Here is a 24,637-nt window from a genome sequence, read left to right as displayed (position 1 = left end):
GGAATACCAGGATATTGACTCAGCGACAGTGAAGGAATGGCGACATAGTTCCAAGTCAGGATGGATGGTGTGTGGCTTGGAGGGGAACTTGCAGGTGGTGGTGTTCCCATACATCGGCTGCTCTTGTCCTTCTAAGTGGTAGAGGTCACAGGTTTGGAAGGTGCTGTCTAAGGAACCTTGGTGTGTTGTTGCAGTACATCTTGTAGATGGTACACAGTGCTGCTATTGTGCGTCGGTGGTGGAGGGAGTGAATGTTTGTGGATGGGGTGCCAATCGAGCGGGCTGCTTTGTCCTGGATGGTGTCGAGCTTCTTGAGTGTTGTTGGAGCTGCATCCATCCAGGCAAGTGGAGAGTATTCCATCCCTCTCCTGACTTATGCCTTGTAGATGGTGCACAGGATTTGGGGAGTCAGGAGGTGAGTTACATGCCGCAGGATTCCTAGTCTCTGACCTGCTCTTGTAGTCACGGTATTTATATGGCTACTCCAATTCAGTTTCTGGTCAATGGTAAATCCCAGGATGTTGATAGTGGGGGTTTCAGTGGTAATGCCACTGAATTAAATTAATTTTTTAAAAAAGGGAGGCGAGTAACTCACCTCCTGACTCCCCAAATGAGTCAGAGTTACTCACCTCCCTTTTTTTTTATTAATTTAATTCAGTGGCATTACCACTGAAACTCCCACTATCAATATCCTGGGATTTACCATTGACCAGAAACTGAATTGGAGTAGCCATATAAATACCGTGACTACAAGAGCAGGTCAGAGACTCGGAATCCTGCGGCATGTAACTCACCTCCTGACTCCCCAAAGCCGGTTCACCATCTAAAAGGCACATGTCAGGAGTGTGATGGAATACTCTCCACTTGCCTGGATGGGTGCAGCTCCAACAACACTGAAGAAGCTCGGCACCATCCAGGACAAAGCAGCCCGATTGATTGGCATCCCATCCACAAACATTCACTCCCTCCACCACTGACACACAGTTGCAGCAGTATGTACCATATACCAGATGCACTGCAGCAATGCACTAAGGCTCCTTCGGCAGCACCTTCCAAACCCGCAACCTCTACCACCTAGAAGGACAAGGGCAGCAGATGCATGAGAACACCACCACCTGCAAGTTCCTCTCCAAGCCACACATCATCCTGACTTGGAACTATATTGCCGTGCCTTCACTGTCACTGGGTCAAAATCCTGGAATTCCCTTCCGAACAGCTTGCACCAAGGACTGCAGTGGTTCAAGAAGGCAGCTCAACACCATCTTCTCAAGGCAAAATAGGGATGGGCAATATATGCTGGCCTAGCCAGCGATGCCCACATTAAAGGCCTTCTCAGGTCTGGGGAAAAAAACCCATCCCGAACCCGACAGAACCACATCAGACCCGAGCCCGACCCAACCCAAGCCCTTCCATTTTTCCCGCACCCAACCTGACCTGCGCGGGACCCGACCCGAGCCCGACCCAACCCGAGACCGACCCGATCACCGGAATGTTCACTTTCTCCAGCTGACAGCATTCGTTTTACATCCATAGTGCACTCCCCGTATTTACCACTTTTGGATGGATGGAATGGAAGGAAGCTGCAGCATGAGCACGATGATGTCATAGAGACGCTCACTGCACAGACTCAGAGTCTGTGGTGTCCAGATGCATGTTTCCCTCCTTGACGTCCCAGACTCCCAGCTCAGGCAGGCTTTGCAAATTTTGACGCTTACTTACTCAACTTCCCTTTTCCTCCCAGCAGAGAAAAAGGTTCTGTGTGTGTCCGACCCGGACCCAGCCCCGGCCCGACCCGACCCCGAAAGCGGGACCCGGAAGAGCAACCTGACCCGAACCCAACACATGTCGTTGGGTCCCGTCGGGTAGCACGCCTTTAGCCCACATCCCATAAATGAATTTTAAAAAATGTCAAGGTGAGATGGTTAAATTCTCTCTTGTTGGAGATGGTCATTGCCTGGCACTTGTGTGGAGCGAATGTTACTTGCCACTTATCAGCCCAAGCCTGGATATTGTCCAGGTCATGTTGCATTTCTACACAGACTGCTTCAGTATCTGAGGAGTCATGAATAGTGCTGAACATTGCGTAATCATCAGCGAACATCCCCACTTGTGACCTTATGATTGAAGCAGCTGAAGATGGTTGGGCCTAGGACGCTACCCTGAGGAACTCCTGCAGTGATGTCCTGGAGCTCAGATGATTGCCTCCAACAACAACAACCATCTTCCTTTGTGCTTGGCATGACTCCAACCAGCGGAGAGTTTTCCCCCCAATTCCCATTGATTCCAGTTTTGCTAGGGCTCCTTGATGCCATACTCGGTCAAATGCTGCCTTGATGTCAAGGGCAGTCACTCTCACTTCACCTCTTGAGTTCAGCTCTTTCTTCCATGTTTAAAACAAGGCTGTAATGAGGTCTGGAGCTGAGTTGGCCTGGTGGAACCCAAACTGAGCGTCAGTGAGCAGGTTATTACTAAGTAAGCGCCTTTGACGACACCTTCTAACCAACGCAGAGCAGCAATCAACAAATGCTGAACTACATAGCCAATAAAGAATAGAATACAAGTCACCACTCTGGCCAGAGCAACACCTTGAGCATTGTGACCAGTGCTAGCGGCTGGGAAACAAGAAAGGCATTCAAGCGCTGGAAGCAATGCAGACAAGAACTACAAAGCAGGTCTCTAATTTCTGGATGTCTGGGGTCCGAGTCATGAGGAGAAACAAAAGTCTTTTCAGCCTAGAAAAGAAGCATCTGAGAAGTGATCATTTAGAGGTATGTGAAGTATTTAAGGGAATAAAAAAAGTTAATCTGGGATACTACCTTAAAATAAACTGCAGGAAGAAGACAAGAGGACATTGGTTCAAACTGTTCACAGGGAAAGTGATTAACACTTCTGTGGAGAATGGTGGAGGCAAAAGCTCCACAAGCATTTAAAAAAGAACTAGATGCAGCAATGGTGGGGGTGGTATTTCTGGATAAATGAATTAAGATAGACAAATGGACTTCCTCAGCCATAAGTATCCTGTGATCTTGTGAAAAATCAGGTGGGCCCAGTTCCAGTGGGGGATGCTCCCTGCCCGATTTTCCTCTCTGCATTCCACCCATATGGTAAAGGCAAAAATCCACCTCTATATCAAATTTATGAATCTATAAATAAGATCACAACTTCCTTTCAAAGCAAAGTCTTCAATTGAATGCAGTTAATTTTTAAGTTATTTCAAATGATTATCATAAATTGACAAAATGTATGATGATCTACACTTATAATGTCCCATCTGTTCAACCCACAGAGCAAGGAGAACAAACTGCAGGACACAGTGGACAGGAACAAACAGCAAAGGACTGTCAACACCACACATGTTGGAAGCTAGGTCCAATATGGAGGCATTTCATGACAATCAAATATATTTCCCCGCAGATGGGGAAATATATCATGAGATTCAGGGCAAGAAATGCAAGGCTGACAGAGATGGGAGGCAATGAGTGGAAAACAGATGCAATGTGCAGGTCAATTGTGATGCCCTCTCCTCTTTGAATTGAAACAGACCTTAATGGACCGACTTGCCAATGGAACATGTTATAACACATGGTCTGAGGCAAGCAGTCAATTGCCTATATACACATGACAGTGCAAGATAGTATGACTAGGTTGCAACTTGATTGGTGAATGCTTGGAGACAAACACAGTGATTCATAGCTGAGCACTACTCAGAGAGATTATTGGGTGCAGGAGGACGTTCTCCAGCAGTGGAATGTGTGGTGAACTATGTGTGGGGAAATACAAGGGTAGCTGGGTGTCACTCACATCAGGAGTAATTCACATTGCAATTCAACTCTACTAACAGCAATAGGAAATCAATGCAACCTGAGCACTGAGAATCTCCAGAATGTGAACAGTAATCCACAGCCTATGATAGAATTTCTTAGGTATGTGTAGTTAGCAGTGACACCGTAAAGGTTAAAGGAGTTGTTAATCAAAGACACATTCTAATATTTATTGGCAGTAACTGAACTGAGCCTTGCTCTTTAAGGAAGGTGAAAGGACATAGCTGAAGGGTACAAGACTTGAGTTATATGAATTAAATAGTTGTTGATTATATTCCTACGGTTAAGTACAGACAAAGCATTTAAATTCCCACTTATTTACTATTGGTAAAGAATTAACCCAGTAGCTAACCTAATAAAGGAAATCTGCATTTTTTTCAGCTCCCCTTTCCCTGAATTACAAGAGGGAACAATTATTTAAAGATTACCCTGTTCCTCATTTGAAAGAAATCACTAACTATATTAACTAACTAAAGCAGCTGTACAGTCAAGAGGAAGACATAAATCTGTGAAAGCCCTAAAGTTGCTGCCTCATGCAACCATCCATGAAACAGCCACCTAACAGAATAAACAACTGCAAAAAAAAAGCAATTCTCATTCCTGACAGAGATCTGCAATATAGTACATGAATAAACCCATTCCTTATCCCCACTGTGCAGGATTCTGAACAGGTAGGAGGTTCAGAAACATAAGATGATTCTGAGGAACGTCCACCAGAGAGTTAAGACCACCACATGTAAAAAAATAACAAGTTTTGAATCTTGTAGTGGAGCAGTTTATGGAACACACCTCCTTCTTCTAACTAGACATGCAAACCACTGGATGTTGTACTGGAGGTGGGGCTCCCAGTGCCGGGCCAAAAAGGTCAGGGATGGGGGGAGCTCCGGTCTATAAAATTAACGTTGCAAGAGCTGGGATCCTCGTCTCTTTGAAGATGTGGATCTCACCTCCAAGAGCTGCCGCCAATCAGAGGGCCAGCAGCTCAGCAGTATTGGCAGCACCACTGGGTGCGGCGGCCACTATTGGTACAGCAGAGGCCTTGGAATCAGGTCCACTGCTGGAACCCCAGACCACAGGTAGGTGAGGAGGGGGTCACCGGGGCCAGTCCGGAAGTCCCAGCAGGGGCTGGTGAGGGTTGTGCAGAAGAGGGGGGTGGGCGTCCCTGGGGTTAAAGTTGTTCCCGGTGGGGTTCCTCCGTGGGCCACAATTTGCCCATGGAGTAGGCCACCCCTCCCGAAGCCCACAGGGAGGGCGCCTCATGTTGCAAGGCATCCTCCCAGCGTGCCGGAGGCATCCCGCACCACTGGGAAGATCTCAGCAGTGGCAGGAAGAGGCCCTTAATTGGCCTTTAATAGGAGACTTATGGGCCTCAATTGGCCTCTGGGTAGGAAGACCGTCATCGGCCTATCCGCTCCCTGGAAGATCAGTTGGCAATGGGGAGGCGATGGGCCCTCTACCCCCTGCCCCCCTCACCACCTGTCATGATACTCCATGCCCCCCCACCTCAAACTCTGCCTCAGGGAGCCACACAAAATCTTAGCCCATGGTCTGCTTGCACTGAGATCCAAGCAGATTTTACAAAAAGAGGACCTGTTTTGAATGTTTAATCATGACATTTTCTTGACTGAGCAGTAAGGAGACTGACATGAAAAGTGAAAAAAAAAGAAAGAAGACCTTTCCTGGTTTTGGAATCATGTGAGCAATCCAGAGGAAAGAGGAAGATCTCTTACTCCAGGACTGCATAAGCTCATCATAGGCCACTTACGTGCAGATCATGGAACCTGGGAGCTGCACACGAAGTTTAAATCGAAGGTCTCATTCATTTATCTATATCTCAAGTTGCAGATATTCTCATGTAGGATTTATCCATCAAAGAGGCAACAGTGCAAAGAACAGCCCTTCAAACAGGTCAAAGAGGCGAATTGGAAACACAAGTACAGATATGGTTGAGTTAACCTGGGTTTTGCGGGCCAGACTGTCAGGGTGAAAGGACAATATGACCAGACGGCCATGGTTAAAAAATATACAAAATGGGTGCAACAGACCTTTAATCTCAGACATTTAGGACCCTTCCCCCTAAAACACCATACAATGCACAGCAATAGACTCCAACAGGCAGCCGTCCTGTGCCATGACCATAGAGAAGTTAGAAGGGAGAAAGGAGAAATATACATTTTACAGTAGAACCTGTAAGACCACACATTATAGCACAGCTTTTTGCTTTCGGTGCATACAATTGTAAATTGCCAAATCTAAAGCCAGACAGAAGGTACAATCAGAGTTTACATTCTGAGCTTATATTGCTGTTTATGGAAATTCTTTGAAATTATTTTAATAACTTATTGCCTTTGTGTCACAGAAACTATTTTTAAATAATAGACTTTTGCTATCTGGTTTATATTTCAGTAATTTCCAGACAATCCTCGCATCAAACAGATTACCCAGTCCCAGATATACAACCCAAGATAAATTACATTGCTAGGTGAAGCCACTCTTTTTTTTAATGTGCTTTTCCTGCTTCTTTTATTGAGTATTCAGCATTTGGGTAACCTGTTTCGATGTCTCAAACTTCCGTCAGCCACTAGGTGATGGGTGAGTCGTGAAATTACTCTTCACTCCACTCTCCCGTAATTAGAAGACAAAGGTTGATAACTCAGGTTTTCATAGAATCATGCAGCACATTCGGCCCACCAACCCTGCCAGCTCTTTGAAAGAGCTATCCAATTAGTCCCACTCCCCTGCTCTTTCCCAAAAGCCCTGCAAATTTCTCTTTTGCAAGTGAACAATTAACAGTGAACCCGCTTCCTACTACTTCGGGACTTTGGGGTCCAATATTGCTTTATGGAATAACTGCACACCTCCCCACTATTTCTGACTAGGCAACAGTGGGTGAAATCTGTGAAAGTCCAACTTCTAACCACATATACCTTAGTAACTGGCAGCAGTAATTTCCATTTCAAATCAAGACACCCTTTCCAATTCATCCCAATGCTTTCTTTTTCCTCTTCTGGAGTTATGGCACATCCTTCAATTTTGCAACTATCTGGGAAGTTACCTGATGAGAAAAAGATTAAGAATGTGCAGTTTAAGTGCATTGTTCACATTTTTACCCCAGTTTTTACCTCAGCTAAGGCTGGCAAAGTCAAAGCTGCTGCAAACTATAGGGGCAATTTTAACTCCCCCACACAGGGAGGCATCTTAAATTTTAAAAACAGGAACTCACCCCTAAAAACCGCAAATGCACCGACTTCCAGTTTAACGCAAGTGGGTTGTGGAGGTAGGGGGAGGGTCAGGCAAGTAACCTGCTTTCAAGAGTCAGCTAAGTGGATTTAACGGCTACGGGCAATGTTTCCCGGGCTCGGAAAACCTGTCAGCTGAGGAGAGGCGGGAATTGTTGGATCCAGCACTGCTCATGTATCAGAAGTGCTTCACCCACGCCGCCCTCAAGCTAACATGCTGCAATCTGCCCCTTCCCCGCAATCAGCCGACCTGCTCCCCGCAATCTCCACAGCCCTTTCCCATGTACTGATGCAATCTATGTCTCCTCCTCTGCAATCTCCCCCTGACCCCCATGATCTCTACCCCTGCCCTCCCCACCGCCCACCCTCCCAACACTACTGTTCCCACGATCTTTCCAATCCCCAGCTGTAACCTTGTACAGCAGGCTTTCCCAACTGCTAGCCTTTCAATCTGGCTGGCTGCCAAGCAGGAAACTTTGTAAAAGAATTCAAATGAGATCCTGCCATTAAATTCAACAGGACCTCCGCCTTTCCCGACCACTCCCTCCCTGTCTCCCGTAAATAACGGGGGCCATTGATGTCAAAATTCATCTGCAACAAGCATCTGTGGAACAGTATTTTGGCCTGTGGACCACAGACATACAAATAAAGATCAGAAACCTGCTGTGATGTTGCACTGTGTTTCATTTATCACATGACATACTTAGTGAATGCAATCGGCTGCAAGGGTAGTGCCTGATTCAGGAATTCACAAAGCAAGCTTCACTTTGGAGCTCAGCCTAAAAATGGAGTCGCATTGAAATAGAAACAAAGGAAAAACAGAAAGGACTCGGCAATCCATCTGGCCCATGTCAAAAATTTAACAGCTCCCAAATGGCCACTCCCTCAAATATCCATCCAATCATCCTTTACTTTTTTCCAGACAATCTGCTTCCACAGGCTCACTGGACAGTCCAATTCACATGTGCAGCACCCTCCCCATGAAGTAGTTGCATCTAAACATTTCATGAACTTCTCTTCTCGTTCTAAAGTTTGTGGAAATTTAAATTGTATTATCAGTGTTCACTGTATCTGTTCCTTTAAAAAGCTTGAATACTTGAATATTATCTCCCCTGAGCCTTTTCTTTTTCACCGAAAACAATCCCAGGCCTTGGACAGAGTTATAATCACCTCCTGAGATTCATTCTCCATCCCTCTACCTAAATATCCCAACATACGTTTAGGCTTTCTTACTGCTGCCATTCATTGCCCTGTTGGTTTCAGGGTGATATTCATTTATACCTACAAATCTCTCTCCTATGTTGTGTCCTGTGACCATTTAGTTTATAGTCCACTGTTTCCCTTCCCTGGTCTGACTATTTTATCCGTCCACATTAAATGACATTTGCCACTCATCAGCTCATCTTCCCAGCCAACCCCAATCTTTCTCTAATAAATACAGTAAGTGCTGGAAATACTCAGCCGGTCAGACAGCATCTGTGGAGAGAGAAACAGAGTTAACGTTTGAGGTCGATGGCCTTTCATCAGATCTTTCTGTATTTGGTTTACCTGCTCCCTGCTGTCTGAAATCCATTCCTCAATTTGATTTCTGTCTTCAACTGAAAAGTATTTATGTACACTAAAAACAGCAATGATCACTGCTTGAGACCCTTAGTCATACCCAACCCCCAACTGCCTGCCCAAATGGAGCATAGGTACTCCATAGGGGCAGCACAGTGGTGCAGTGGTTAGCACCGCAGCCTCACAGCTCCAGCGACCCGGGTTCAATTCTGGGTACTGCCTGTGTGGAGTTTGCAAGTTCTCCCTGTGTCTGCGTGGGTTTCCTCTGGGTGCTCCGGTTTCCTCCCACATGCCAAAGACTTGCAGGTTGATAGGTAAATTGACCATTAGCAATTGCCCCTAGTATAGGTAGGTGGTAAGGAAATATAGGGACAGGTGGGGATGAGGTAGGAATATGGAATTAGTGTAGGATTAGTATAAATGGGTGGTTGAAGGTCGGCACAGACTCGGTGGGTGGGCCGAAGGACCTGTTTCAGTGCTGTATCTCTAAAACTTAAAAAACATTATCACCTTATGGAATCTGTGCTATTTTTCTTCAGATATACATCCGAAATTAGGCCTTCTGATTGTGGGGACTAATTGATTTTTCTAGAAAAGTTTTGCTGAAATACTAAATATATCATATCCACAAAAATTCCATTGTAATTAGGACTTTCATTTCCTCAAATGAAATGGGTATGATATAATCGGGATTACAGAGACATGGCTGCAAGGTGACCAGGGATGGGAAATGAACATCCAGGGGTATTCAGTATTTAGGAAGGACAGACAAAAAACAAAAGGCGGTGGACTTGCATTGCTGGTTAAAAAGGAAATTAACGCAATAGTGAGGAAAGATATTAGCTCTGACAATGTGGAATCTGTATGGGTGGAGCTGAGAAACACCAAGGGACAAAAAACATTAGTGGGGGTTGTATATAGACCCCCAAACTGTAGTGGTGATGTTGGGAACGGCATTAAACAGGAAATTAGAGATGCATGCGATAAAGGAACATCTGTAATTACAGGTGACTTTAATCTGTATATAGATTGGGCAAATCAAATTAGTCACAATACCGGAGAGGAGGAATTCTTGGAGTATATACTGGATGGTTTTCTGGATCAATACATTAAGGAACCAACTAGAGAACAGGTCATCCTAGACTGGGTATTGTGTAATGAGAGAGGAATAATTGACAATCTAGTGGTGCGAGACCACTTTGGGACAAACGACCATAATATAGAATTCTTCATCAAGATGGAGAGTGACATAGTTGATTCTGAGACAAGGGTCCTGAATCTTAGTAAAGGAAACTACAAAGGTATGAGGCGTAAGTTGGCCATGACGGATTGGGAAACGTTACTTAAAGGTTTGATGGTGGATAAGCAATGGCAAACATTCAAAGAGCGCATGGATGAACTGCAACAATTTCCCTGTCTGGTGCAAAAGTAAAACGGGAAAGGTAGCCAAACCATGGCTTACAAGGAAATTAGAGATAGCATTGGATTCAAGGAAAAGGCATATAAATTTGCCAGGAAAAACAACAGACCTGAGGATTGGAAGCAGTTTAGATTTCAGCAAAGGAGGACCAAGGGATTGATTAAGAAGGGGAAAATAGAGTACGAGAGCCAAGCTTGCGGGGAACATAAAAACTGACTGTGTAAACATGTCTATAGGTATGTGAAGAGAAAAAGATTGGTGAAGACAAATGTAGGTCCCTTACAGTCAGAAACAGGGGAATTTATTATGGGGAATAAAGAAATGGCTGACCAACTAAATGCATACTTTGGTTCTGTCTTCACAAAGAAGGACACAAATATCATACCAGAAATGTTGGGGAACACAGGGCTCAGTGAGAGAGAGGAACTGAAAGAAATCAGTATTAGTAGAGAAATGGTGTTGGGGAAATTGATGGGATTTAAATCCCCAGGGCCTGATGATATGCATCCCAGAATACTTAAAGAAGTGGCCCTAGAAATAGTGGATGCATTGGTGGTCATCTTCCAAGATTCTATAGACTCTGGAACAGTTCCTACAGATTGGAGGGTAGCTAATGTAACCCCACTATTTAAAAAGGGAGGTAGAGAGAAAGCAGGGAATTATAGATTAGTCAGCCTGACGTCGGTAGCGGGGAAAATTCTAGCGTCCATTATCAAAGATTTTATAGCAGAGCACTTAGAGAACAGTGGTAGAATCGGGCAGTGTCAGCATGGATTTACGAAAGGAAAATCATGCTTGACAAATCTATTAGAATTTTTCGAGAATGTAACTAGTAGAGTTGATGAGGGGGAGCCAGTGGATGTGGTTTATTTGGACTTTCAGAAGGCTTTCAACAAAGACCCACATAAGAGATTAGCATGTAAAATTAAAGTGCATGGGATTGAAGGTAGTGTATTACGTTGGATAGAAAATTGGTTGGCAGACAGGAAACGAAGAGTAGGGATAGATGGGTCTTTTTCCGAATGGCAGGCTGTGACTAGTGGGGTACCTCAGGGATTGGTGCTAGGACCCCAGCTATTCACAATATACATTAATGATTCAGATGAGGGAACTAAATGTAATATCTCCATATTTGCAGATGACACAAAACTGGGTGGGAGGGTGAGTTGTGAGGAGGATGCAGAGAGGCTTCAGGATGATTTGGACAAGTTGAGTGAGTGGGCTAATGCATGGCAGATGCAGTATAATGTGGATAAATGTGAGCTTATTCACTTTGGTAACAGAAACAGGAAGGCAGATTCTTATCTGAATGGCTATAAACTGAGAGAGGGGAATATGCAGCGAGACCTGGCTGTTCTCATACACCAGTCACTGAAGGTAAGCATGCAGGTGCAACAGGCGGTAAAAAAGGCAAATGGTACGTTGGCCTTCATAGCAAGAGGATTCGAGTACAGGAGCAGGGATGTCTTGCTGCAATTATACAGGGCCTTGGTGAGGCCACACCTGGAATATTGTGTGCAGTTTTAGTCTCCTTATCTGAGGAAGAATGTTCTTGCTACAGACGGAGTGCAGCGAAGGTTTACCAGACTGATTCCTGGGATGGCGGGACTGACGTATGAGGAGAGATTGAGTTGATTAGGATTATATTCGCTGGAGTTCAGAAGAGCGAGGGGGGATCTCATAGAAACCTATAAAATTCTAACAGGGCTTGACAGGGTAGATGCAGGAAGGAACTTCCCGATGGTGGGGGAGTCCAGAACCAGGGGTCATAGTCTAAGGATACGGGGTAAACCCAACAGGACTGAGATGAGAAGAAATTTCTTCACCCAGAGAGTGGTGAGCCTGTGGAATTCGCTAACACAGAAAGCCAAAACATTGAATGTTTTCAAAAAGGAGTTAGATATAGCTCTTGGGTTTAAAGGGATCAAAGTGTATGGGATGAAAGCCGGAACAGGTTACTGAGTTGGATGATCAACCATGATCATAATGAATGACAGAGCAGGCATGAAGGGCCAAATGGCCTACTCCTGCTCCTATTTTCTATGTTTCTATGTTTCAAAGAACTGCAGTAATTTTTAGACAAGACATCCGTTCCACAAATACCTGGTGACTCGCTCAGACAATACAGTACCTATCCTTGTTCCAGACCCAATGTCTTTACCAAGGTACAGTCTACTCATACACCAGCCTACACTGATAGATAGTGGCTGACACTTTTTTGATACTGCCTGTACCTGCTCTGGTACAAGTTCAAACTCTGAATGTCCACCTTCTATACCTATGGATTTCCCTGTTCATGGTCTCCTGCTCTTCGTCCCAGTTTCTCCTACATGTCCTGCCACAGACTTGACACTGCTTCCATCCTGCTTGACGTCTCATGTTGCCAATGACCATAAGTTATGTGCAGCTTTGCTGATCACTCCTTCAGTTCCCTTAACTACAGGTTGAAATAAAAGTCATTAACCTAACTTGAGAAAGCAATAGAATTTGTAAGAAATTTTCATTGCTGCCTAACAACCGATAACAATAGAAAATGCCAGCTGTGAGTTATTGTGAATTACACTATTGATCCCCGGAACTTGCACTAAAGTTAAGGAATGGTACTTTAAAGCGCAAACACCTATATTTTACAGACATATAGGGTATGCAAGACCAACAACTCTTAGAGGAAATTCTAGAACTGTTTCCCCAAATGGGCACTCCTGATGAAGAGCAGCACTAGACAGCATTCGTCAGGAAATTGCAGAGCCACAATCTGTTATTTTTCAGTCATTTAAATTGACAGATGGAAAATTAGAGGTTCCGAGCCCAACATTTCTCAACTAGCATATCCCATGAGTGCCATTCCGTGCTGGGAGTATCCTGATTGGGAAATCAGCACTTACTTCCCTTCAGCTGAGAGGAAGATAACTCTCCTAATGCTTGGTAAAAGTATTTCTTAGTTAAAGCATGAGTGAAGTTGTCACTTGCTGCTCAATAGGTATACTCAACAATATTCAAAGGAAATGTCTGCACTCTTGAGAATGGTACCAATTGCATACCATTACATTGAACGTTTATTTCAATTACCAAAAGGAAAATGTAGATATTTAGTGGGAAGAGGGGAAAAAAAACAACTTTCAAATTCTGTAAGTGGTATATTTTTCTTGATTAATGTCAGTGCAGCTCAGGGGATTGCACTCTCACCTCTGAACAAGAACTTTTTGGATTCAAGTCCTGCTTCAGAAACTTAAGCATAAAATCCAGACTGACACTCCCAGTGCAGTACTGAGGGAGTGTTTCAGATGAGACCTTAAACCGAGGTTGGAGAGTTCTGAGATGCAGAGGGATCTGGGTGTCCTAGTGCATGAATCGCCAAAAGTTAGCATGCAGGTTCAGCAAGTAATTAGGAAAGCTAATAGAATGTTATTGTTCATTGCAAGGGGAATTGAATACAAAAGTAGGGAGGTTATGCTTCAATTATACAGGGCATTGGTGAGACCACAGGTCTCACAGTACTCACCAGTACTGGCCTTGTTATTTAAGGAAGGATGTAAATGGGTTGGAAGCATTTCAAAGAAGGTTTCCTAGACTAATACCTGGAATGGGTGAGTTGTCTTATGAGGAAAGGTTGGACAGTCTCGGCTTGTATCCTGTGCATTTTAGAAGAATAAGAGGCGACTTGATTGAAACATATAAGATCCTGAGGAGTCTTGACAGGGTGGATGTGGAAAGGATGTTTCCCCTTGTGGGAGAATATAGAACTAGGGGTCACTGTTTAAAAAACTCAAGGACCGAGGGCCCTACCCCTGCTCCTAATTCGTATATTGATATGTCCGTATGCCCTTTCAGATGGGCGTAAAAGATTGCATGGCATTGTTTCGAAGAGCAGGGGAGTATTCCCCAGTGTTCTGGCCAACATTTATCCCTCAACCAACAATATTAAATCAATGTTCTGAAGAAGGGTCACTGACCCGAAACGTTAACTCTGCTTCTCTTTCCACAGATGCTGCCAGACCTGCTGAGTGAATCCAGCATTTCTTGTTTTTGTTTCAGATTTCCAGCATCCGCAGTATTTTGCTTTTATAATATTAAATCAATTATGTGGGAACATAGGAACACAAGTAGGTCATTTAGTCCCCTGAGACTGTTCCGCCGCCATTCAATTAGATCATGGCTGATCTGTACCACCAATCCATCTCTACTCCATCTACACTGTCCAACCCTGAGTTGTCCAACATATGGCCTGCAGGCCAGATTCCAGCCACCAAAGGTTTTGATCCAGCCCTTCAATCATGGTGCATTTTGATATGGCCCACCAATCGTGGTGCTGTCAATCAGGCAGTGCTGGCCAATGGGAGCATCGGGGGCAGAAGGTGAGCATGCTGAGACTGTGTGGGGAGGGGTGAAAACACTAAGACTGTGGGAAGGGGTGAACACACTCGACTGTGGGGGGGGGGTTGGTGAACACACTGAGTCTAGGGAGGTGAAGACGCTGAGACTGGGGAGGTGAACACACTGAGGCTGGGAGGGGGGGGGGTGAACAAGCTGAGACTGTGTGTGTGGAAGGGGGTGAACACACTGAGAATGCGGAAATGGGGGAACACACTGAGACTGTTGGGGAGGGGTGGTGAACAAGCTGAGACTGTGTGTGTGGAGGGGGGTGAACACACTGAGTCTGTGGGGAGGTGAACACACTGAGACTGGGGAGGTGAACACGCTGAGACTGGGGAGGTAAAGACGCTGAGACTGGGGAGGTGAATACACTGAGACTGGGGAGGTGAACACACTGAGACTGGGGAGGTGAACACACTGAGACTGGGGAGGTGAACACACTGAGACTGGGGAGGTGAACACACTGAGACTGGGGAGGTGAACACACTGAGACTGGGGAGGTGAACATGTTGAGACTGGGGAGGTGAACACACTGAGACTGGGGAGGTGAACACACTGAGACTGGGGAGGTGAACACACTGAGACTGGGGAGGTGAACATGTTGAGACTGGGGAGGTGAACACACTGAGACTGGGGAGGTGAACATGTTGAGACTGGGGAGGTGAACACGCCGAGTCTGGGGAGGTGAACATGTTGAGACTGGGGAGGTGAAGGCGCTGAGACTGGGGAGGTGAACACGCCGAGTCTGGGGAGGTGAACACACTGAGACTGGGGAGGTGAACATGTTGAGACTGGGGAGGTGAAGACGTTGAGACTGGGGAGGTGAAGACGTTGAGACTGGGGAGGTGAACACGCTGAGACTGGGGAGGTGAAGACGCCGAGTCTGGGGAGGTGAACACGCTGAGACTGGGGAGGTGAAGACGCTGAGACTGGGGAGGTGAACACGCCGAGTCTGGGGAGGTGAACACACTGAGACTGGGGAGGTGAACATGTTGAGACTGGGGAGGTGAAGACGTTGAGACTGGGGAGGTGAAGACGTTGAGACTGGGGAGGTGAACACGCTGAGACTGGGGAGGTGAACACGCTGAGACTGGGGAGGTGAAGACGCTGAGACTGGGGAGGTGAACACACTGAGACTGGGGAGGTGAAGATGTTGAGACTGGGGAAGTGAACACACTGAGACTGGGGAGGTGAACACACTGAGACTGGGGAGGTGAAGACGCTGAGACTGGGGAGGTGAAGACGCTGAGACTGGGGAGGTGAAGATGTTGAGACTGGGGAAGTGAACACACTGAGACTGGGGAGGTGAACACACTGAGACTGGGGAGGTGAAGACGCTGAGACTGGGGAGGTGAAGACGCTGAGACTGGGGAGGTGAAGATGTTGAGACTGGGGAGGTGAACACGCTGAGACTGGGGAGGTGAAGACGTTGAGACTGGGGAGGTGAAGACGCTGAGACTGGGGAGGTGAAGACGCTGAGACTGGGGAGGTGAACACGCTGAGACTGGGGAGGTGAACACGCTGAGACTGGGGAGGTGAACACACTGAGACTGGGGAGGTGAAGACGTTGAGACTGGGGAGGTGAACACGCTGAGACTGGGGAGGTGAACACGCTGAGACTGGGGAGGTGAACACACTGAGACTGGGGAGGTGAAGACGCTGAGACTGGGGAGGTGAAGACGTTGAGACTGGGGAGGTGAACACGCTGAGACTGGGGAGGTGAAGACGCTGAGACTGGGGAGGTGAAGACGCTGAGACTGGGGAGGTGAAGATGTTGAGACTGGGGAGGTGAAGATGTTGAGACTGGGGAAGTGAACACGCTGAGACTGGGGAGGTGAACACACTGAGACTGGGGAGGTGAAGACGCTGAGACTGGGGAGGTGAAGATGTTGAGACTGGGGAAGTGAACAGATTGAGACTGGGGAGGTGAGTACGCTGTTTTGATTAATAGTATGATAAATTTCTGATGGCTTTGTTTCCTATATTTGCTCACTGACCCCCTCTGTAGGACAAAAATTGTAATGTGGTCCCTCACACTAAATGGTTGGACAACCCTGGTCTAACCTATTATCTGGTTATTATCTCATTGCCTTTTGTGGGAACTTGCTGTGTTCAAATTTTTCTACTTTTCCTACATTAGAACAGCGACGTCACTTCAAAAGTTCTTTATTGTCTGTTAAGTACTTTGGGACATCCTGAGATCTTGAAAAGCACTACATAAAAGCAAATTCTTCCTTTCTTTATTAAGTCACACTGCACATTGTTTGCCTTGAAATTAGGTTCTATGTAAATAAGGAAACAAACATTTACCTCAATTATCTGAAATTCCTTTGTCTCCGATTTTAAAACAGGCACTAAGATTTTAAATAAATATGTTCGCGCCACCATTAAAAGAACAGGTATAGGAATATCATGTGACCGTGCTAAGCCTTTGTGCAATGATATTCAAAGAACTTAATTTCAAGGTATTTATGTGACAAAATGGCATAAAACATAGTCTGCTATTTTTTATTGTTTGTCTTTTCGCTATACCTTTGAAGTGGCTTGTATCAATCTCAACTTGAGTTATTATGCCAGGATGTCCAAGCTTAAAAACAGCCCATTCATAACCAGGTACCTGTAAAACACCCTGTTCATCTGCCTAGAAAGATAGAGTACAAATAGCCAAAATCAGTCATCATCATGTTCAGAGACTACAGTTTAGAAAAACCAGTAGTGTATAGGTGACACAGAGTGAGCTGCACAGCTGAGCATCATTGGATGGACCATCCTACCTTTAGCACTGGTGGTCTGTCCAATCTCCTGGCTGTTTCCCATCCATCAGACATAACGCTGGATCTTCCAATGCCTTCAGGGATACATTATGGGTTTTAAAAAGTTATGAATATTCAAGTAGTAAAAAGAGAACTTCAAGCAGAGAAAGGATGATTTAATTTGCCTTTTACTGAAAATGGTACAGGAGATTTAAAAAGGCTCATCGAAATCGTCAAGCAACATTAACTATAATATCTGTGGTTAGTCTGTCTCATACATACCATTAGGAAAAGGACAGAGAAATTGTTGAATGTTCAAAAAATAAAATTTTGGTGACATTAAAATCAATATACCATGGGACAGTAGAGATAGTTTCATTTCTATGAAATGTATATTTAAAATATATATTTAATGCATGCATTGGTGGTTAAAGAATTACTATTATTGGTGATAGCATTAATTCTTCTACCAACAGTTAGCCAAATAAAATTGCGTAATTTCTTTTTAAAGTAATACTATTAGAAATGATGTTACACTCCTGTTATATCTGACAAAACTGCTATGTTAAAGACTGTAGCTGCAAATTCTACATTAACTACCAATTACTATTTTTAAGGCAGTACAAACTGCAACAACTGATATACATGAGACTGATGATAGCCTAAGGAGAGATTGGACTGGCCTCATTAGGGAATTGGTTTTCTAATTATTGTAATATGGGAAGTATCCCTAAAATGAATTAGAGAACTTTAAATGCGTATACTTGGTTAAATTGCATAAATTAAAGCATACAGCACCTTAAATACAATATCTTAAAGAGAATGTATTGCAATTACCTATAATGTTATTAGGGTGTCCAAAATGAGCATCATTGTATCCCAAGCATACACCTCCATTGGTCATTGCAACCAGATCTATTGTCTGCTTCTGTGAAACTGCTGACCAATCTCTGTGGCCTACGCCATAAACCCTTAGTCGTGCAATCCCACCATCTCAAGAAAGGAAACAAGGGATGTTAAATATCTCAGTGTACTTAGTCAGATATATTAAAAAGCATATTGCATGAGAAAAGAGGAAAAATATGAGCACAATCTATTTTAACACAGTAATTGCATAATGTACCCTACTCTTTCCTCACACTGTGCGTCTAGTGGGAGTCTAAACATTCCCTCTATCACTTATTGTGGCACCCGAGGTCCAGGATTGCAGCAGGTTGTCGACTCCTCATGCTGTACAGAATGGTCATGGGAACTAAGCAGCCCTCATCTCATCACATTTTGCTGCTTATTGTTGCCTTCCACATTCCATTGGCTGTGTGGAGGGTGTTGGTGGTGTTGGGGAGGGGTTGGTTGGAGGCGTGATATGAGCTGATGTCCTGAGAAGTGGCAGCAAAGTGCAGCTGCATCTTCTGGGTAGCTTTGTCCTCTTCACTACCATCATCTTCCTATGTCGGCCATTGCTATGATGGAGGGTAGATGCTAGGAATGAATGAGTATTACTCATTTGGGATTAAGGAGACAGAAAAAGGGGTGGAAGGTTATGTCTGTGTGGTGGTTCACAGGGATGTCCGAGTAACAATGTGGATGCTCAGACGGCAAACTAGCAGCAGCAAAATGCCGCTAACCTCGCCATCTCCTACAGCAAGAGCTAAGTACTGCTGCACAAGCTCCGTGGTCTTCTCCTCAAAGTGAGTAAGGTTGGGGAAGTCCTCACTGTGGCGGACATTGTATGCCAATTTATCCTGTGCAGAAGATAGAATAAATCAGTGCAGGGATACCAAGTGACATGAGGGAGCTGAAATAAGAGTTGTAGGGGTATGATGCCGTTAAAGTAGAGGAAGGGGTTTTAGAGTTGCTCATGTAAGTAATTGATGCTCAGGGATCTGGGTAGCCATGGTGCTAGATGAAGATAGAACCATCATAAACCAGAGAGTATTGTGAAAAGTTAGTTGTGGAAGTGTTACTTTAGGATGGTAGAAAATGTGCTGGTGCCCACGGTGAGCAAGGAAGGAAACGCAGGTGTCCAATTACCCTGCTGAGGATGTGAAACCTTTGCAGCACTGCTCTGCAGTACTGGGGTGAGGGAGTCGGCAGTCAGTGATAGTCCTAAGTGGTTTAATGGTGTTTAACTAGGGTGTTTCAATCTGTTCACTGCCTCAGCTAAGTCCCATTTGTGCTTTTAGTTTATTATTTGCCAGTTATTCCTGTTAGACTTTCATGGACCTGAAGGTTTTGAAAGGGTGGTTCTTAGTGATATTGCCTCATTGGGGGATAAATTCTAATATCTATGACTTTCAATAATGTGACATTTGTGTAAATTATTGGAATATGAATTTAAATTTTATATGTGACTCCCGAGGCTCCATGATACACACCAATGCAGCCCACACTGGCAAAAATCCCTTGACAATCACAGATTTAAAGAATTAGGACACAAGTTTATCATCTCCTGATCACCACTTTCTGGTTTAGTTTGTCTTCTCATTTCAACCTTGGTGGTGTTCTACAGTAGAGATCACTTTGATTCTCCTTGGTTCCTTAATATTTAATAAAAAGCCATTGAATGAATACCTGGGTACATGTTAAGTCTGATGTGAGTCCATCGCTTCAGTTGCTGAGCGGGAAAGTAATTGTGGCAAGTGTCAACATAGCCAGGTTGCAGGATTGTCATTGGAACCAACTCAGTCCAAGACTCTGATGTCAGCTACCATAGAAGGTATAATAAATATGAAAAAGTTGTAAACTTTCTTCCAGTATACATCTTATTTTTAGGACAAGAATACACATACTTCTAGTGAACTATTCTCGAATAAAAATCAAATTACGTTTCTAAGTTGTATTAAAGGCAGCTTACAGATGCTGCCACCCAACTCCCAATTTATGAAAAAGTGCCATTACTGTTCTCATGGGTGTGCAACAGTTAACCAGTGTAAAATCACACAAAAATATACATAATGGCCTAGATTTTGCTGTAGCAGGGCATCTAACAGCATCTGGCATTATTTAGACTTTGTGCACATTTAGATTTTAACATTTTGTGTGTCGCAGTTGAGCTGTTAACAGTGCAATGAGGGAAACAGGGCACCTGAGACTTGAGTGAACAGGACAACTAATTATGCATCTCCTTAAAACATCAGATTGAAGGATTCAGAAATAAATAGCAGAAGGACTGAGAAGAAGGTAAAGTGGGTGTATGCAATGTCAAATCAAGTGCAAAAAGAAAAATAAATAGAGGGAAAGAAAGATTGGATTTAGAGAGAGAAGAAAGTTGTAATGTGTTCTTTGTGTTATCTAGTTCCTTGAAGATCTCTAAAGGTTTATTAACAGCTAAACTAGAATATGCAATACAGAGCAAACTATTTACAGAACCTTTGTCTATGGTGGTAAAGTTGTAGAGTGACTATGGCTTCCAGTCACATGACTATATCCTGGTAATTGGCTTCATTATCATGCTGAAATCTTAAAGGGACATCACTCTTAAGGTGATCATAGAACATCCCCTTTCTTTCCAAAGATAAGTCTTGTATGCTACAGGCAAAAACACATAAGACTGGATAACATCAAAATTAGTTATACGGGGATAGAGATTATAAAATGTACAAGTGCAGAAGCTTAAGAGTCCATATATTGTTGCGGTGGTTTGACAACTCTTCCAGATCTTGTTATGGTATACCCTTCTGGGGATGTGGATTTCACCCTTGTCTCATTTTGGTTTGCAGGTGTGTTGTCAATGTGTTGGTTGTTGTCCTGGTGTTCCGTCACACCCTCATCGTCGGAATATGTTCTTTTGAGACTTCAGTGCGCAATTGGAGTATTGCACACTTCTCTTAATTGGCTTCAATTCCTCCTCAACACTGCTCCGTTAGATATTGTAACCTCGTATGACCAAGGCTCACTGCATACTTTGGAAACCTCTGCTCTTTGGTAACCTTTGGTAACTATGTTCTCATTGTGGGGTGTATGACCTTGACCTTTTGCCCTATGTGTAGCTGAGGTAGTTCCACCCCTGCATGTCGGTCATGCGCAATCTTCATTTTCCCCTGTTTTTCAAGCAGTGTGTCCTGCATCTCGGAAAATTTGGATAGATGATGGCTTGGCAGAGTCGTCCGCATTTGTCTGCCAAACATGTTTTTTGCTGGTGACGGTAAGCCCATATCCATAGGTGTAGCTCTGAGGTGGAGCATGGCAACACGAAAATCTTGTTTTGTTGTCCTACACTTTAGCATAAGCGATTTAACTGTGCAAACCATTCGCTCAGTGAAACCATTAGATCTAGGGTAATGTGGTGAGGATGTCACATGGTTTACACCCCATTTCGCACACATATCCCTGAAAGGTTTACCTGTATACTGTGGCCCATTGTCAGAAATAATTTCTTCAGGTGCACTGAATAGACTGAATATGGCACAGAACGTGTCTGCGACAAACGCACTTGAAGTCTCTTTTACCTGTCGGACAATTGGAAATTTGGAGACTAAGATAAAGTTGCCTCCATTCACAGTAAATAGATCAGTGGCGATTTTGAACCAAAGGACTGATGGAATCTCGTGAGGGTGTAAAGGTTCTTTACATTGTTGTGGCTGGTGGCTCTGGCATGCCTCACACATCCTTGCCAAACTTTCGATGTCACCGTTGATCCCTGGCCAATAAACAGTGTCTTGTGCCAGTCGTCTCGTTCGCTCTATGCCCATATGGCCTTGATGAAGTTGTGACAAGATGTCCTATCGGAGAACTTTAGACACAATCACTTGTTTTCTTTTGAAGGTGACACCTCCCAAGATACTGAGTTCATCTCTGTCAGGCCGGAAGCGTCCGAGAATTTCTATCACCTCTTTTACTATATCTGGCCAACCTTCTATGATGACTCTCCATAGTGCCTTCGGTTATGAGTCATTGGTTGTTTCTGATTGTAGTCGGTCACATTTGTGCTGACCAAAATGCAATAAATTGATTTTGAGCACATCTTCCACCTCGATGTCCATGCTGTCTACTTGCAGATCCAGTGGAATTTCTTCATACATGTTCGGAATTGACAATCTGCTCAGCGTATCCAAGGTGACCATTTTGGTAGCCGGTTTGTAGCAGACATTGAAGTTGTACCACTGTACTTTCGCTAAGAGTCACTGTAGTCGAGCTGGTGCACTTGTCCATGGTTTACGTCAGATCACCTCCAGTGGTTTGTGGTCAGTTTCCACAGTGAACTGCTTATGGAACAGGTAGGTGTGGAACCTTGTGATCCCAAACATCAGAGCATGTTTTTCAGGCTCGATGTTTGAGTAATTGGATTGTGCTGGGATAAACATTGGAACCAAATGCAACTGGTTTGCCATCCTGCAGGATGCACGCTCTGAGCCCTTTCTGTGAGACACAACTTACAGAATTGTCTTCTTCCCTGGATCGTAGTACAGGTTTCTGCTGACGATGCTTGTTTGAGAGACACAAACATATGCTGATGGTCCTCCTGCCATTCATATGGTACATCTTTCTTTAAGATCTCTCTCAATGATGTTGCTTTGTCCGAAAATTTCAGAATGTGTGGTGCCTTGTCTTGTGGGGTAGGCATATGCCTTACGTCTTGGACGTTGCCTGAGTCAGGATGGATTCCGAAACTGGAATAGATGGAGCCAAAGAAATTGATCTGATTTACATTCACCTGGCACTTCTTGCTGTTAAAAACAAGCCCTTCGCGATGAGCTACTGCCATCCATGAATGAAGATTTTGATCATGCTCTTCTTTGGTTTGGCCCATTACCGCAATTCCATCGGCAATGCATATACATTTAGGCACGTTTTCTATAATTCTGTCCAGATGCTGACGGATGATGCCATTGTGTTCCATGTCATCCAACTCGCTGCACTTTCTGGGAGGGTGGATTGACAGAATTGCATCCTCTCTGAGGTGCAGTACGGCATCGCCTTTGAAATCTCCTATGGTGGCGAACCTGTCCGGTTACATTTGTTGTTGGTTGTGGACTGACTCAATGCGGTCTCTTCTGCTATAGTGGTTACCTTGGTAACCTCGTGGATAGTCACAATGTTGAGGTCCTTACACGCTGATAGTCCTGCCACTGCTGGTCCACTCATGTCTACAGGTAAAATTAGACTTAATTTGAGGAAATGAATATGGGCAGGTGGAAGGTGTGGCATTTTGGTGGTAGTGATCATAATTCAGTTAGTTTTGACACAATTATGGACAAGGACAGAGATAGAACAGGAATTAGAGTTCTCAATTGCAGCAAGGCCAATTTAACTAAACTGAGCAAAAATGGACAGGAAACAGCTACTTGAAGGTAAATCATTGTCAGAGCAGTGGGAGGCATTCAAAGGGGAGTTCAAGGCGTTCAGAGTAAATATGTTCCCACAAAGATAAAGGATGAGATGTCCAAATCTAGAGCCCCATGGACGTCAAGGAGCCTACAGGGCAAGATAAGACAGAAAAGGAAAGCTTATGTCTGACACTGAGAACACAATACTACAGAAAGCCAAGAGGAGTGGAGGGGTGAAATCAAAAAGGAAATTAGGAAAGCAAAAAGAGGGCATGAAAGAATATTGGCAAGCAAAATCAAGGTGAACCCAAAGATATTTTATCAATATAATAAGAGTAAGAGGATAACTAAGGAGAGAGTAGGGCCCATAAAAGAACAAAAAAAATTTCACTCAGAGGGTGGTTGGAATCTGGAACACACTGCCGGTAGAGGCAGGAACCCTCACAACATTTAAGAAGTATTTAGATGAGCACTTGAAACGCCATAGCATACAAGGCTACGGGCCAAGTGCTGGAAAATGGGATTAGAATATTTAGGTGCTTCATTGCTGGCACAGACACAATGGGCCAAAGGGCCTGTTTCTGTGCTGTATAACTCTATGATTCTATGACTCTATGACCCTATGTGTAGGGGTGGAAGATGTTAGTATGGCTCTTAATGAATACTTTGCAACCGTCTTCACAAAAGAGGGGGACGATGCAGATATTGTAGTTAAGGAGAAGGAATGTGAAGTATTGGATGTGATAAACATAGGGAGAGAGGAAGTATTAATGGGATTAGCATCCTTGAAAATTGATAAATCACCAGGGCCAGATGAAATGTACCCTAGGCTGTTAAAAGAAGCAGGCCTGACCATCATTTTCCAATCCTCACTGGATAAAGGTGTGGTGCTGGAGGATTGGAGAATTGCTAATGTCCTACCTCTGTTTAAAAAGGGAGCGCAGGAGAGACTGAATAATTACAGGCCAGTCAGTCTAACCTCAGGAGTGGGAAAATTATTGGAATCTATTCTGAGACACAGGATAAACAGTCACTTAGAAAGGCACAGGTTAATCAAGGATAGTCAGCATAGATTTGTTAAGGGAAGATCTTGTTTGACAAACTTGATCGAATTTTTTGAAGTAACAAGGAGGATAGATGAGTGTAGTGCAGTTAATGTAGTCTACATGGATTTTAGCAAGGCTTTTGACAAGGTCCCACATGG

The 24,637-nt window shown here is 44.3% G+C and overlaps 1 protein-coding gene across 5 annotated transcripts in view; it reads right to left on the bottom strand.

Moving 5' to 3' along the window:
- The window catches only part of allc (allantoicase), a 64,419-nt gene that overhangs the window by 6,020 nt on the left and 33,762 nt on the right, over positions 1 to 24,637 (bottom strand). For all 5 annotated transcript variants that reach the window (XM_068022338.1, XM_068022348.1, XM_068022357.1 and 2 more), the window contains exons 7-11: positions 19,739 to 19,871; positions 18,005 to 18,160; positions 17,189 to 17,262; positions 16,947 to 17,055; positions 6,749 to 6,876 (exon numbers count right to left, since the gene is read on the bottom strand). In XM_068022338.1, coding sequence (XP_067878439.1) covers positions 6,749 to 6,876; positions 16,947 to 17,055; positions 17,189 to 17,262; positions 18,005 to 18,160; positions 19,739 to 19,871 — 600 coding nt within the window. The remainder of the gene's footprint in view (positions 1 to 6,748; positions 6,877 to 16,946; positions 17,056 to 17,188; positions 17,263 to 18,004; positions 18,161 to 19,738; positions 19,872 to 24,637) is intronic.

This window comes from Heterodontus francisci, chromosome 3 (genome assembly GCF_036365525.1).
Source record: "Heterodontus francisci isolate sHetFra1 chromosome 3, sHetFra1.hap1, whole genome shotgun sequence".
NCBI lineage: Eukaryota > Metazoa > Chordata > Chondrichthyes > Heterodontiformes > Heterodontidae > Heterodontus > Heterodontus francisci.
This window is presented reverse-complemented; position numbering and strand designations above follow the sequence as displayed.